Source organism: Pristiophorus japonicus, chromosome 5 (assembly GCF_044704955.1).
Source record: "Pristiophorus japonicus isolate sPriJap1 chromosome 5, sPriJap1.hap1, whole genome shotgun sequence".
In the NCBI taxonomy this organism is placed as follows: Eukaryota; Metazoa; Chordata; class Chondrichthyes; family Pristiophoridae; genus Pristiophorus; species Pristiophorus japonicus.
Window position 1 is genome coordinate 224617085 of NC_091981.1, and position 14361 is coordinate 224631445.

Sequence of the window (14361 nt, forward strand, 5' to 3'; positions counted from 1 at the left end):
CTCCCCTCCCTCCCTCCCCTCCCTCCCTCCCCTCCCTCCCCTCCTCCCCCCTCCCTCCCCCCCCCTCCCTCCCCCCCCTCCCTCCCTCCCCCCTCCCCCCCTCCCTCCCTCTCTCTCTCTCCCTCCCTCCCTCTCTCTCCCTCCCTCCCTCTCTCTCCTCCCTCCCTCTCTCTCTCTCTCTCTCCCTCCCTCCCTCCCTCTCTGCCCCTCCTCCCCCCCCCATCTCCTCTTCCCCCCCCTATCTCCTCTTCCCCCCCTATCTCCTCTTCCCCCCCCTCCCTCCCCTCGCTGTCAGAAACACATAGACAGAGAGAGAGAGTCACTGACACAGACCGAGAGAGAGACAGAGAGACACTGACCCAGACAGAGAGAGAGAGACACTGACACAGATAGAGAGAGAGAGAGAGAGAGAGAGACACTGACACAGACAGAGAGAGAGAGAGACACTGACACAGACAGAGAGTCACTGACACAGACAGAGAGAGAGCGACACTGACACAGACAGAGAGAGAGAGACAGAGAGATACTGACAGAGACAGACACACTGGGGGTCCGTCCCGTCCCAGCACGCTGTTGGAGGGCTCCCGGTGCTGCAGTCGGTGACTAGAAACTTAATTTTTTATTTATTTTTTTTTAAATTTTGATTGATTTATTGGTTGATTTATTGATTTATTCATCACTTAGTATTGATGATGGCTCTTTATTTGTAAAAGTGATGTGCTTCATGTTTGTAAACTTCCCGTCCCCCTCCCCCCATCTCTCTTCCTTACGCCTGATTTTCTAAGTGCAGGCAAGGTTTTTCTGAGCGTACAAAAATCTACACTTACTCCATTCTAAGTTAGTTTGGAGTAAGTTTTCGCTGCCTAAACTTGCAAAACAGGCGTAAGTGGCTGGACACGCCCCCTTTTGGGGAAAAAATCTGTTCTAAAATGAAACTGTTCTAACTCACTGGAACTGGAGCCAACTAAATACTGAGAATTGCAATTTCTAAGATTCTAAACTAGTTGCTCCAAAAAAATAGGAGCAACTCAGGCCGAAACTTGACCCCCATGTCTGGGGGCTTTCAATTCCTGTTTGTTCTTCCTTGGTATTGCTGCTGTTATTAAAACCACTAACCCATTGATCATGCTGTTGACCAGATTAGTTGTAAGGTTAGTTTTGTGGTTAAGAAAGTTTACCTAAACTGCAATCAAATAGTAGTTGAAGAAAAAGTTCCAAAATAATTCAAAAACTATATATTACAGAGAGGGAAGGCTTCAGACCCCAGTTGGACTATGATTCTTCTAACAGGTATTCATGACTATTGTGGTCGCTAAGTTCTCAGCTTCAGAAATAAAACATCTGTGCACTGTACAGCACTGCAAGAAGGAACCAGAAGAATGCATGACACTTACTGTAAGGAAATGGCATCATTGCCTCCATCCAAAAGCACGCCCCCCCTCCCCATAAAAGAGACCATAGCTTTAACTCAATATAATTTGGTCAGCAATGAAGAGCAAGTTAAATGGTACTTATATTTTTAATTGAAGCTGTAATTGTTTCACACATTCTGTGCAAATTATACTTTACTTTTGTTGGTTATAGATGGTGGGATTTTCTAGGTTTTGGCAGAGTGGCCATATGTTCCAATCAGTTTTGAGAAATCAACCCATCCAATACTCCTCATTATATTATTAAGTAGAATACTAAACAATCTGTTGCTTCGACCAGCAGAACAGTAAAGTATCCACTCAATGAAGTCTCAATCAACCACTGTTAATGAGCACACAAAGCAGGATAGGACCCACTTGACCTTTACACAGATGCAACAAAGTATACTTTAGCTCTTCAGAAGTAATTATTACAGTTCACTTATTTCTCATTGTGTGCATCGCCTGTCATTCAAGCTGGCTAACACATCTGGGTTTCTTCGGATTGGATTTATCACTCATGAATGTGTTAATCGCATCCAGCAGAAGCAGATTTTTGAACTGGCTGGAAATAAACTGTAATGAAGAATCCAGAATGCTCAAGCGATAGCTATTCATATTGTTCCCAATACAGTGTTCCTGACCATAACATCACAATTTTTCTTGATGAGCTCCATAGAAAGCAGGAGGGCCATTTGCGATCAGGGTGAGTTCCAGTAACGAAAGGTTACCAAGATGCAGACTGTCTAGTGTGTTAGCCCTGGGTAATAAATCTGAAGATCCTGGAAGGATGTTAGGAAGACTTGACGATAACCATAATGCCCAGGAATTTCCTTGGAGCTGCTCCTGCTCCGCCACTGTAACTTCACCAGAAGTGTAGAGTAAACCTCCTTACTGCAGTGGAGCAGGAACAGCTTTGAGGAAAGTCCTGGAGTTCTGTTCAGTATTTGTTGAAGTGCATCTCTGTAAAAGGTCTGTGGCATGGGTATTTATGTTATCCACTCTGACATTAAATGAACTGGTACTAATGTTGCTGTTGAGAGTGGTGAGGAGCAAGAAGCTCTGGCAAAAGAGGAACATTGTGTGCTGAGTGGAAGGATTGTAATAGAGTGGAAAATGTCAGGGAGATGAGTGTCACCACTGGGAGCAGGAAGTATGCAGTAGAGAGAAGCTTCCCCCTTCAAGAGCAGGAACTGCCAGTCAGAGAGGAGCAGCATCCATTGGGGGTGGAGAGGGGGGGCAGGGGCAGGGTTAAAAATCTGGTCAAGGAGAAAACGGCATATATTCAGCTCCATGACAATATATTGTTTACAATAGTGTAGAGTTGAGATGCCTGTATGTAGTTTGATGTGATGTTGTGTTATAGCAGTTGCCCCATATGGTTTGCTGTGTTCAGCAAGAAAGCCGTCACTGTTGCTGCTTTACCTCCAAACTTCCCTGGGGAGTAACTTTACAGTTTACATTTACACAAACCACGTCTGAAGATGCTTTGAGATCCAATTTACTGGGCTAAGTTTTGATCTGGTTTATAATGTGGATGGTATTCATTAATAACCGTACACTGGATTGTCTTTTATCTCATTTCATTCTGGTGTAAATCAATGAGCAATATATCAGTTATATATGCTAAGGAGATTCTTGTGTATACCATGACCGCGCATGAGATTTCATGGGTCAGATGAATGTTTTTTTTCTTTGGGACTTGGTCCATGATGTGTGGAGGAGACTCTCATTTGACGATACACAATAAGTAATTTGCCTTTAAACTCTAATCAAACTGTTGAATCCTGTTATAATTCCACTTCACGTCTCGTTAATTGGTTAAATAATACTTTGAGTTGAAAAAATTGAGAGGTTCTGAAAACTTAATAGGGGCACAAAATATTTGAAATAAATCCCTTCTCCGCTGTCGGCGTTTGAACTTACAACACTGCTTCAAAAGAAGCTTTGTTTCATGTCGGTGACCATTTTCTATGGTGTATTTTATGATGTACTGCTTATTTTTGATGAACTTGTGTCGTTTAAGTAGTAATGATACAATGATGCAGAGTTAGATGCATTATACAGCCACGACATTAAGTGACAAGCAACATTGCAATAGTTTTCATCTGAACTGTTTTTTGTGCATGATTTATTTGTGGTTTTTTTGCTTGATGTTGTAACCTCTAACCAGAATGCAAATTAGGTTGTTGTTACATAATGCAATGTTGTATTTGATTCTGTATGTTATGTGTGTATTGGAAATGCCTACAAAACGCTCATGGAATAAAATGCAGTGGCCTCGAAATCCGATGGTACAATGCCGGTTTTTCGGAATCGGTGAATGCCTCTTTGGTTAGTATGCCCAGTAGTGGTCATGGGTGCCAGTCTGAAACTGGCATTAGACCCATTGCTGGTGCAAGTCGGGGGCCTAATGCCCATTTCCTGACTTTTTAAATTACATCTTGGTTCCTAACTGCCCACAACACGTGCCCTGCATGCTGCGCTCCTGTTCTTCAGGCGCGCAACAGCCAAACCAGCATTTCTTAAAGGGATCGCTGGAGGCTGCCACCCAAAAGGTAAATTAAAAGTATTTTACTTGACTGAATGTGGAGCAAGAAGGAGTGGGCCATGCCAGCCCTCCTTCCGATTGTCTCTCTTTCTTCCACCCAGACTTATCCTAGGGCCCTCAGCCAGCATCTCAATTTGCCTTGATCTTGCCGCTGGCCTCTTTAGGCGCAGGTAGCATGCACTCCCCCGAATCGCACTCCACTTCAGGCACAATCCAATTTTTAGGCCAGTTTCTTTTTCTAAAGCACATTTGTAGCAAAATAAGTCACACTTTTCTTATGACCAGCAGCTATTGTTATTCCAGCTAAGTTATTACATTCCTGACAGCTGTTGGCACTATAACTATTTGCCCTTTATCATGCTATTTCCCACCAAAACAATAGTTAGCAAAATGTCTTTGTGCAGTAGTTTCATACATTGTGTAACAGGTAATACTACACAATGATTTTCATTTCAAGGAGTAGTCCTGATTAAACTGGAGCAGCTAATAATTCTGTAAACAGTCCTATAAACATTAACTGTCTCCAGTAGAACATGCCATAAAATGTCTGTGTTTTAGCCGCAGAAGGTCACATGTTCAAGGACGATGTGCTACTTGAATTTTGCTGTCACTGTGGAAAGTGCACGTGGATGAAGCACCACATGACAGTAGAATGGGTTGCCATGGGAGGTTGGCAAACACGGAAAGACTCTTCATTCCATATGTGTTGGCTATTTGTAGAGCGATTGTAGTGTAGTCTTTAACTGAGACTATCCCAGCTTAAAGAGGCTGCTAGTGGTGATAATCAGCTTGCACTGGAAATTAAGTGATATAAATAATGTTCCAACTATTTGCAGTTTTCACTAACCATGCCTGATTTACTGTTCCTATAATATGGTAGAAGACTGCAGCTCATTTCTGCACAGTTCTCTTGAGGTCATTTTATTTGGTTAAATTGATTTAAAAGCAGTGCAGTATTTTACAGTGAAAGAGTTTGGGGTAATCAATTGTTAATGCTTTTCAGTAAATTATGCAAAATGGAAACTCTATCTGTAATGAATTCTGTAAAAAAAACCTTTTGCTTAAATGTTTTACACTACAGGTATCATGTATAATATGCAAAATGCCACTACTAATTTTACTATGTAAGAATGAAATTTATTTTAAATGGACACAAAGCAGGCCCCATGATTGTTGATAGGTGACCAGAGCCGCTGTGTCTAACTGTACGAGCTTTGTAGCTTGGATTGCGTCATTTGTATCCATTGCAGTTTGCTGAGAAGATCCATGGTGATGTATGTGGCACATTCACTTGCATTTTGGTGAAGAAAGAAGCTCTTTGCTAAGCTTTGCTATGATCTCAGATCTCTTTTCTTCTTCTTCCACTTTCTTTGTACCCACCAATGCTTTCTGCAGGTATTTAAACCCATGGTACAAAAGAGAATATAATGTAGCTAAGTGGGTAGAAGATGTGAATAAAAACACTGAAGGACCGTACTTTAGGTATTTCTAAAATCATTGTGTTTGTTTATTTATTTTTTGCCAGAGCTGTTGCAGCACATTATGACTGGACCTGCTGCCTTGTATTAAAATACAAGCGACTGCAGGCGGAAGTGGCCCCTGTTCATTTGCTGCCTCTGATGACTGTCCAGGCTTCATGTGCAATTGCAGCTCCTGTTTGCATCTAGTGCTGAGGTCCCTTACATAGAACTACCATAGTGCATGCTTCCTCCAGCACCACCATTGTTAGCTTGTTCTTCCATTTTCCAATAAAAGTAACTCAGTGGGCTGACACATAATTGCCACTAGCAATATGCAAAGTGGTGTTTCCAACAGATCATACAGCACTTTAGTATCCACATTGTTCTACCCACTGCTCTGATAATGTCATTTTCACTGTACACAATATCCTGTTAAGACAATTACATCTGCAATAAAATTCTGCTCTTATGCTGCAATGATGTGCATAATGTGCCATCAGGCAATGCAACAGGAACATGGGTGAAGGGTGAGTGCAAAACTCTATTTACCAAACTCGTGTGGGTTTACATATTTTCACTACAGATTTTTAAACAAACATCCTTGACTTCAAACTGTGACGGTGAAATTATGCAAATACCAGCTACCTGCTGAGCTTGTTTTGAATCACTCTACTCTTCAGCTGACTTCTTGTATATGCATTCAGTTTATTGTTCATAACAGTTATTTTAATTAAGGATTCATATTTCTCCATGTTTATGCCATAGAACGGTTTTGTTCCTTTCTTTGCGTTTGTTAGTCTCATTGCTAGCCTGTGAGATCTTTGGATTGTGTCACATAGAAAAGCATCCCTTGGACCTCATCTAATGCTTCTGTGTTACGCTACACACAGCACAGCCCAAAGTAGGAGCACATGGCTGGAGAAACATTTAAACCGTGAATTTCACTTGTACATTTCTCACCTCATGCTGAGAGAACATGCAGAGTGTTGTTGTAATAACCCAAAGGCTTATTAGGTCCTCAGTGCAGATGAGGATAGTGGTTGAACAAACCTTGAATTAATATTCCCATTACAGATTTGTCTTTTGCAGTGATAAAGGGGCGATACCTGCACTACATACGAGATACCCTGTTCACTCAGTTAAAAAGATGGAAAATAATAATAAAAAGAGGAACAAACATGTTCCCGTTAAAAAAAAAATTAAAAAAAACATTTGTACTTCGTTCAGAATTAAGACAGATTTGTAAATTAACAGCCTCCAAATTGCTGTAGAAACCACATTAATCCCACTGCCTGGGAATTTTCTAAATTTCATTGTTAATCTTTTTAATATTAACAGATGCTAATTAGAAGAGCTGTACGTTTTTTAACATCAGAATTTAATTCACATGCATTTGCTGGTGAGTGGAGCTCAGTACATGTGGTACCACAATCACAGAGAAGGGATTGGTCAGCCAGGTCCAAATAATACAGACCAGAAGTGCAGGCACAAGTGATAGTTTATTCAAACCAATGTTCAAAGACCACTGGCACAGGGCTGTTTTAGGCTCCTTTTAGCAGCAGGACTATTGTTGTCTGTTCAGGTGGGTCAAGAGGCTGGAACCTGTTGCTATGATACCCTCATGGCGTGGAGGGCAAAGATCTCTTGAGCAAAAAATAAGCAGCTATTGTGATGCGAATGTCTATGTTGGCTGGCTGGAAAGCTCCATTTATAATATTGTGAGCCACTAATTATTTTACAACATAATATTGTCACACCCAGACCTCCAGGGCAGAAAGATATGGAATAAGTAGTGTAACTTTGGCTGCTAAACGTGCACTCACCTTGAACCAACTGAAATGCAGACCTAATTGGCCACATATCATACATAAATGGGCTGACTTACCCATACGCAGCACTTAAATTTTCGAGCTGGGGCCAAGGATAAATATATACATAGAATTAATATAGAATGGGACAACCGCAGCAGGCCAGAGATAGATGTAATTGTACCTGGGTTGGCCCATTTTTTTTAAAAAGCAGCATTTGGAAAGCTGCCTGTAGTCTGGACTTCCTTCAGAACATTACTGGAGATCCCTATAGATTGTTGATGTACTTAAACTCCACAACTGGCACTGGCATCATTTGTTAACATTTTCAAAGCTAGCTGAAAAATACAAGAAATGATAGAATGAAAAATAGGAATGTTGGCCATTAGATATGACCCTTCCACCAGTCCACTTGCAATGTGCACTACAGTGGATTCTCATAACTTATTTAAGCTTATGAAGTAAGCAAATAAAACGTAGGTTACATCTTCAACAAAAGGAAAAATTGTGTAGAATTATGCACTGAACAACCATCTACTTAAGTTTCTCCCTTGAGTCCAAAACTAGATCAGTTAGTGATGGAAAAATTGGGCCCCATCTTAGGCTCTTTAATAACTAGGATTGCTACCACCATTATACATCTTCAATTCCATAATAAATCAGACAGATTAATCTAGCTGGCCTTTATACACAAACATCTATTTCACAACTACAAACCTGCAAATCGCTTACACATCTACTTTCTCCATGTGCTGTGTGTTAGATATTGAACTGTGTAGATTCCGATACAGTGATGCATGTACGGTAACACATTGCTGATTGTGAGTCTGTGGATGATCGATCACTAGCTGTCACATAGAATGGCTGCCTAGTAACCCTGCTTCTACCCCATCCATTCACTACTTTACACTGAGGCTTGCTGTTGCTTTCTTCACTGTAAACAGTGCTGAGCTGACAGGACCATGTATATGAACAAAATTGCTCTTTAGTTAACTATGCAGCAATTTGGGAAGTAGTACCATTGTCAAATGTTTATTATTTATATATGACAGAAACTGTGCAGCACTGCTGAAAGCTAAATCAAATTATTTTACTAAGTATCTAAAATGTAAACTATTGCCTCATATCATCTATTAATCTTGGCTCTCAGTATATTCTGGTGACAAAAAGTGAGTGCGACAAAATAAACAACAGATAGGACATAACCCACAAGAATGCTGGATGAATCAGCAATAGGCTTGGGTTGAATTATTTTGCAACAGTCCACTTACAATTTGCTTATAATCCTTCAGTTAAACAATGGTACTGCCCGTGAGCCCTGCACCATCTGAGATCATGTGACAATGTCAATATTACTTTCAAATCTAAATATCTCCTTGAATCTCTGAATGCTCAGGGGATCACAGTCTGGATTAATAACAGGATTTTGCAATTATTCATTTGTCAACCAGTCTCCATTGGGAGATTAGGCAAATGTATTTAGTCTATGGTAATGCCTCAATTTACAATTTTTCCATTGATTTCTAAACAACTGATAAAAGACAAGAATTTTATTTTTTGGAAACACAATGGCCAGAATTTTTCCCTAAAAAAAAGGGTGGACTTGGAGTGTGAGGGTAGTTAGTTAGTTAAAATGGAATTCTCGCCGCCAACTCACCCACTTTCGGTTTTACCGGAGGCGGGACGTGGGCAAGGCAGGTTGCGGGTGATCAACCCACTGCCGGGGGTGTTGCCTAAATTTAAATATTGTAATGAGGCAGGAAACCTTTTTTTCCCTCCATTTTGTGTTTAACTCCCTGTGGGCAGGTTTCACACAATTCATGAAACCCGGCGGTTAAATGAGGCAGGGACTGCTGTATCCAGGAGGTAAGTAGCTTTATACCTACCTCCTGGATCCAGGGTCCCTGCCAGACCCACCATATCATTTGGAGACCCCACCCCTGGCTTCTGATTGGTGTCCCAGGCCTCCCCTACGTACCTTCAGGCCTTCCCCCCCCCCCCACCCCCCCACACCCCAACGATGATACTGAGGCTGGCCCCGATCCTCTCCTCCTCTCCCCCACTCCCTGATATCTGGCCGAACGACCCGCAGCCAGCCAGCCAACCTCGTGAGCGAGCGGGAATCCGATACCTCGCATTCAAATCGGGCCCTGCCATTAAAGTCGGCAGAGCCTGCGGGAAACCTACCCTCCTGGGATTCCCACCTCCAGTCCACCTACCTGGGGGAAATTCCGGCCATGGAATTTTTAGAAAATAATTATGGTTGAAATCATGAGATACTAGCGATTTTGCTAACTGTGGAACTTTTTTTTCTGGCAGAAGACTCCACAAGTCCTCGTTTTCAGTAGCTTGTACCACTTATAACTGACTCCAGAGACCAATGTCAATGTCACATGAACAATTGTGATCAGAGTAACTCCAGTTCCCACACCAAGTTGTGGTCTGATGCCTGTGGTGCAAAGCTCCTGCACCTTTTATCCATTCCTGCATCGAATAAATACAATTAAAAGCTAATTGCACCAATGACTGAGATGCAGCAATGACAGCAGCATCCTCATACCTGGTGACACGTGGCTCACATGAAGGGCTGACTACGGCACTTCAGTGCCATCTGTACAGGATCACGGTGCATAAACACTGCTGAAAGTGGGATTACAACCAGGCAACACTGTGAAGCCTAGAGCAGCAATGTACTTGTGCATTTTTGACATTTCAACTACTTTCATCATGTTGTATGCCTGGACCAATCAATCTTAAAGAGGATAGAATTAAAGGAGGTATTAAAGGAGGTTCCCTGCACAATTGATTAACTCATTTTAATTACCCTGCATAGGTTATTCTTTTTAACAAATATTGATTTATATATTTGACTAGCTTAAGCAACATGTAATTGGATTATTTTCATACAACAAATTCTCATTTGCACTAATCCTATTGGCCATGTGGTAGTCCTTGGGCATAGCCATGGTAATACTGAGCTATCCCCACATGACATGTTGTTGGGGAAGTGAGTGTTCGGCTGCAGTTGAGGAGCAGGAATACAGATCTGCAGGACCCAGACTAGTGCCAACAAAAAAGGTGGATTTGTACAAAGAAAGAGTATACCTTTTTTTAAGTAAAACTTACTTCAGTTTTTTAAAATTAAATATAATTTGATGGTGTTTGTGTTATTATCTTATTCATGCTTGTGGGGAGCTGGCTCCTTTTCCGGACCAGCATCCCACCTAGTTGTCCATATCACAAGAACCAAGATCAGCGCAGGATTTGTACAGTCTGATGTACAAGGTGACTTTCGGTATCCTTGTGATTGCTGATGAGGTGAATTAGAAGCAGGATCCCTTTAATGAATACCTTTTTATTCACCCAGAAGACGGCACAAGATGTATAACAGTTTACCTGCTGTTCCAAGGAGGGAGAGAAAGCCTATTGAGAACTAATAGCATAGCAAAGAGGCAAAATTCTTGAAACATTTTGTCCCATAGAAGATGAATCATCCACAAAATGCAACCCATTCCAACTCAGTCTCTGCCATATGGTGGCCTTACCTTCACATTTAAGGAGACAGTATTCCTTACAATAAACCTGCCTTCATCAAAAAACTTGGTCTGTGAAGGCAGTAGTGGGAGAGTTTGACTGCCAGTTATAAAGTAATGAGTTCAAGTCCCAGAGTTGTCAGTTACTGGGACAGTCAGCAGAGTTTCATCAACTCATACTGGTCTGCTAGATGCAGCACTGAGCCATGGGCCTGGTGTTCCATCTCTGAAAGGTGAGAAACGTGCTCCCATCTTCTCTCATTTTGATAAATTCCATGCAGAAACTTGCAGTTTTTTAAAAGATTGTTTTTGGCATAAATATGTATTGGCCACCTCTTAGTGGCCTGTGGGACTGGAATTACAGGTAGGCCAGATCAGCAAGTTCCCTTTCCTGAAGGACAAAGATCCAGTAACTTGTAGTCATTTTATAGGGCCAGCCAGCAAATTAGCAGATTTATTGAATTCACAACTTGCTGTGGTGGGATTTGAACTCATTGGGGCTGATTTTATCCCTGCCCGCCCAGCAGAAAGCAGTGGGGTCCTTCTTTAAATATGCAGATCTGGTTCCAATGACATAATCGAGGCCCACCTGCAAGTTTAGCCCAAGGCCTGCACAGCAAAGCCATCGTGGCATCCCCATTAGGCTGATCTGGTGGCAAGAGGAGCCAGGGTCAGAAGAGGTCCAGAAAGGCGAGTTCATTTAATTTTTTTTATTTCCTTGTAGGAACAGGAATGCTCCTCCACGCCGCACAAGGATACGAAGCCTCCCCTTTCCAGGGCTTCCCTTCCCCTCCCCTGACCATAAAGCCATCACAACCACTTACCTGAGTTCCGGGGACCGTTCCTTTGTGTGCTCCTGCCGGACAAAATTCCGCCAGCCAGCTAGCGTTTCCCCCCAGATTCAGGTGGGAGACAGATGTGGTACATGCGGATGAGATCCGGAAGTTAAAAGTTTCCCGAGCTTCAGGCAGCAGAGGGCTGAGCAGTCAGTCAGCCACCTCGATTCCTCCGCCTGCACAACTCCCACGCAAGTTAAAATTTACTCCTTAACCACTCGGTTATTAGGTCCAGCACCATAACTACTAAGCTACCATATCCGTGTAGAATCCCAGCTTGCTGTCTGGAGATCTGGTGACAAACAGGACCATTGTGGAGAAAATAAATGGGGGGAGTAATATATTTTCTTACTATAAACTGCATAGACTTTTAAAGAAGTTATGAAACGAACCAAAATCCATAATTCTCATGAGAAAATCAAGAAGATTTTTGTCTTCACTGTCTGGGTGGTAATCTGGCAGACCAGATCACTTGTCCTGTATATAATCTGCCCCACTTTCATTGCATTGGTCAATGATTTCAGGTGATGAAGATCCGCAAATCTGTGTTTTTTGTTTGTTCTGCACCCCACTGGTCTTCCCAAGACCTGTTTCTCAAAAGGCATTGGTCCCAGGCTTCTGCCAGTGACTCTTAGCTACCTACTGGGAAATCTGTGAGAGTGTCCGAAAGATAATTCTATCTCTCTTTCTTACTTCCCTCTCCCTACCCCACATCACTTGACCGGAGAGGTGCCTAGTCTATTCTTCGCACATCCCCAAAGTAACATAACTGAAACTAGGAGTTCAGCAGCATAAGTGAATTAACTCACATCTTCTGCTGCTGCACGTTGGTGTTCGATAGCATTCCAAAAAATGGAGATACAGGAAATCAGCAGCTTCTTATTCAGAAGACCATTAACTGCGACGTCCATTTATATAGCATCATCCACATAGAAAATGTCTCAAGGTGCTTCACAGAGGTGAATGAAAAAAAATGGATGCTGAACCCAAGAAGGCAATATTGAGAAGGGTGATCAAAAACTTGGTCAAAGAGGTTTCTTTTAAGGAGGAACATAAAGAAGCAAAAGAAAGCAGAGTGGTTAAGGGTGGGAATCCCAGAGTGTGGGTGCAGGCGGCTAAAAACATGGCCACCACTATAGGGCAAAAGGATTGGGGAGCTCAGAATCATCCTAAATTTGGGTTATGTTTGGAAAAAAATTGAGCAGTTTAATTTTTTTGAAATGACATTTTATTAAATTCTGGGCCAATAAGAAGGCATACTGTCTTGCTATTTGTAACTTTCACACCATTTCCCGATTTTCATCATCAGCTACTTCCAGGTTAAGTAATAGCTTTCAGGCAATTAAATACCAAGTATAATGCTTCCAATGCTGCTTCTTTCAAATTTTGTTGGATATTTTTAATAAGTTTCATAAGTTTCTTTTGCAGTTCAAGGTTTTCTTTTGCATTGGTTCCATCGTCTTGTCTTGAACTCGTGCCTGCAGTGGATGTGTCTGCAATGTTTGCTGCTTGCTTGACTCACTTTCCAGTAGACAGAATCTCTTGTTTTTGGTCATACCTTACAAATAACAGGTTGGCCTTTGCTGGATGCATGTAAGCAAATGAACTTGTTTTTTCTCCCCCCACCCTCTTGTATTACCTGATATGAATGTAACATTTTTAGTGATAAGCCAGCACTATAATGTACCAGCCTGGTCTGTAATGATTTAAAACAACAGCTTTACCTCTCTCTCAATCCCCGTGTCACAATATATTCCCTGACTGAGGCTTGGAGGTAGTTTGTTCAAAGCCTTTGCCAGTTTGGCTCTGCAACAGGCCACAACCAGGCTTGACTCATCCTCCCATGGGGAAGCAGCTCATCTCCACTTGGTAACTTCCTGACAGGCCCGCCAAAATCAGAAACCCTTGTGGATAAATCAGCAGCATCAACCTACACCCTTCTACGCCATAGAACAGCACTAATGCACAAGAGCAACTATGTCCCCAAGTTGTCTTGGGATTCCATAATTTATCACAGTCATTGCCTAATGGTTACAGAAGTTAAGAGGAGAAAAAAAATGTCCCCTTGAAAATTATTCCAGATAACGTATTGGACATCTTTAACTAAATCATACCAGCACTGATACAGATTTAGTATTCTGGCTGTCAATCACTCTAGGATGCCATAGGCTGTGTTGATTCTTGTTTTTTCATCTTAGGACTTTGTCTCCTTCCAAGTCACATTCTTCATCCAATGGGTCCATTGCTTCTAGTAGGAAATGCCCATACCCAATGCCACCTCTTCCAGATGAAGAGGGAAAGGCTGGTCGACAAAGTGCGCGGGTAAGTAAGTTGTGAAGTGGTGTAAAGATGCAATTAGTTTAAATCATAAAGATTTGAATAGCTTTGGTTAATGTAAACCCATAAATAATTTACTCAGTAGTAGATCATCCGTTCGAGCAGCAATTTGGCATGGCACGACATCGTGCAACAAACACCACAAATATCTGCAATCAACACATGTATTGTTTATTGACTGAATACCATCATTTTGTATAAGTAGTCCCAGAAAGAGTAAACATGCCAGTTTCTGATCTGATCTGAGTGATAACAAATTACTTAGAATCATAGAATAGTGCAGCACAAAAGGAAGCCATTTGGCCCAGTGAGTCTGTGCAGGCTCTTTTGAAGAGTTATTCCTACTCACCTGCTCTTTCCCCATATCCCTTCAACTTTTTCTCCTTCAAGTATTTATCCAATTCTCATTTGAATTCTACTATTGAAT

General features: G+C 41.8%; 1 protein-coding gene across 1 annotated transcript in view; it reads left to right on the forward strand.

Annotated features, from left to right (window-relative positions):
- adam22 (ADAM metallopeptidase domain 22) overlaps positions 1 to 14361 on the forward strand; it is a 472931-nt gene that overhangs the window by 455281 nt on the left and 3289 nt on the right. The window contains exon 28 of the mRNA XM_070881347.1: positions 13796 to 13919. Within this exon, the coding sequence (XP_070737448.1) occupies positions 13796 to 13919 (124 nt within the window). The remainder of the gene's footprint in view (positions 1 to 13795; positions 13920 to 14361) is intronic.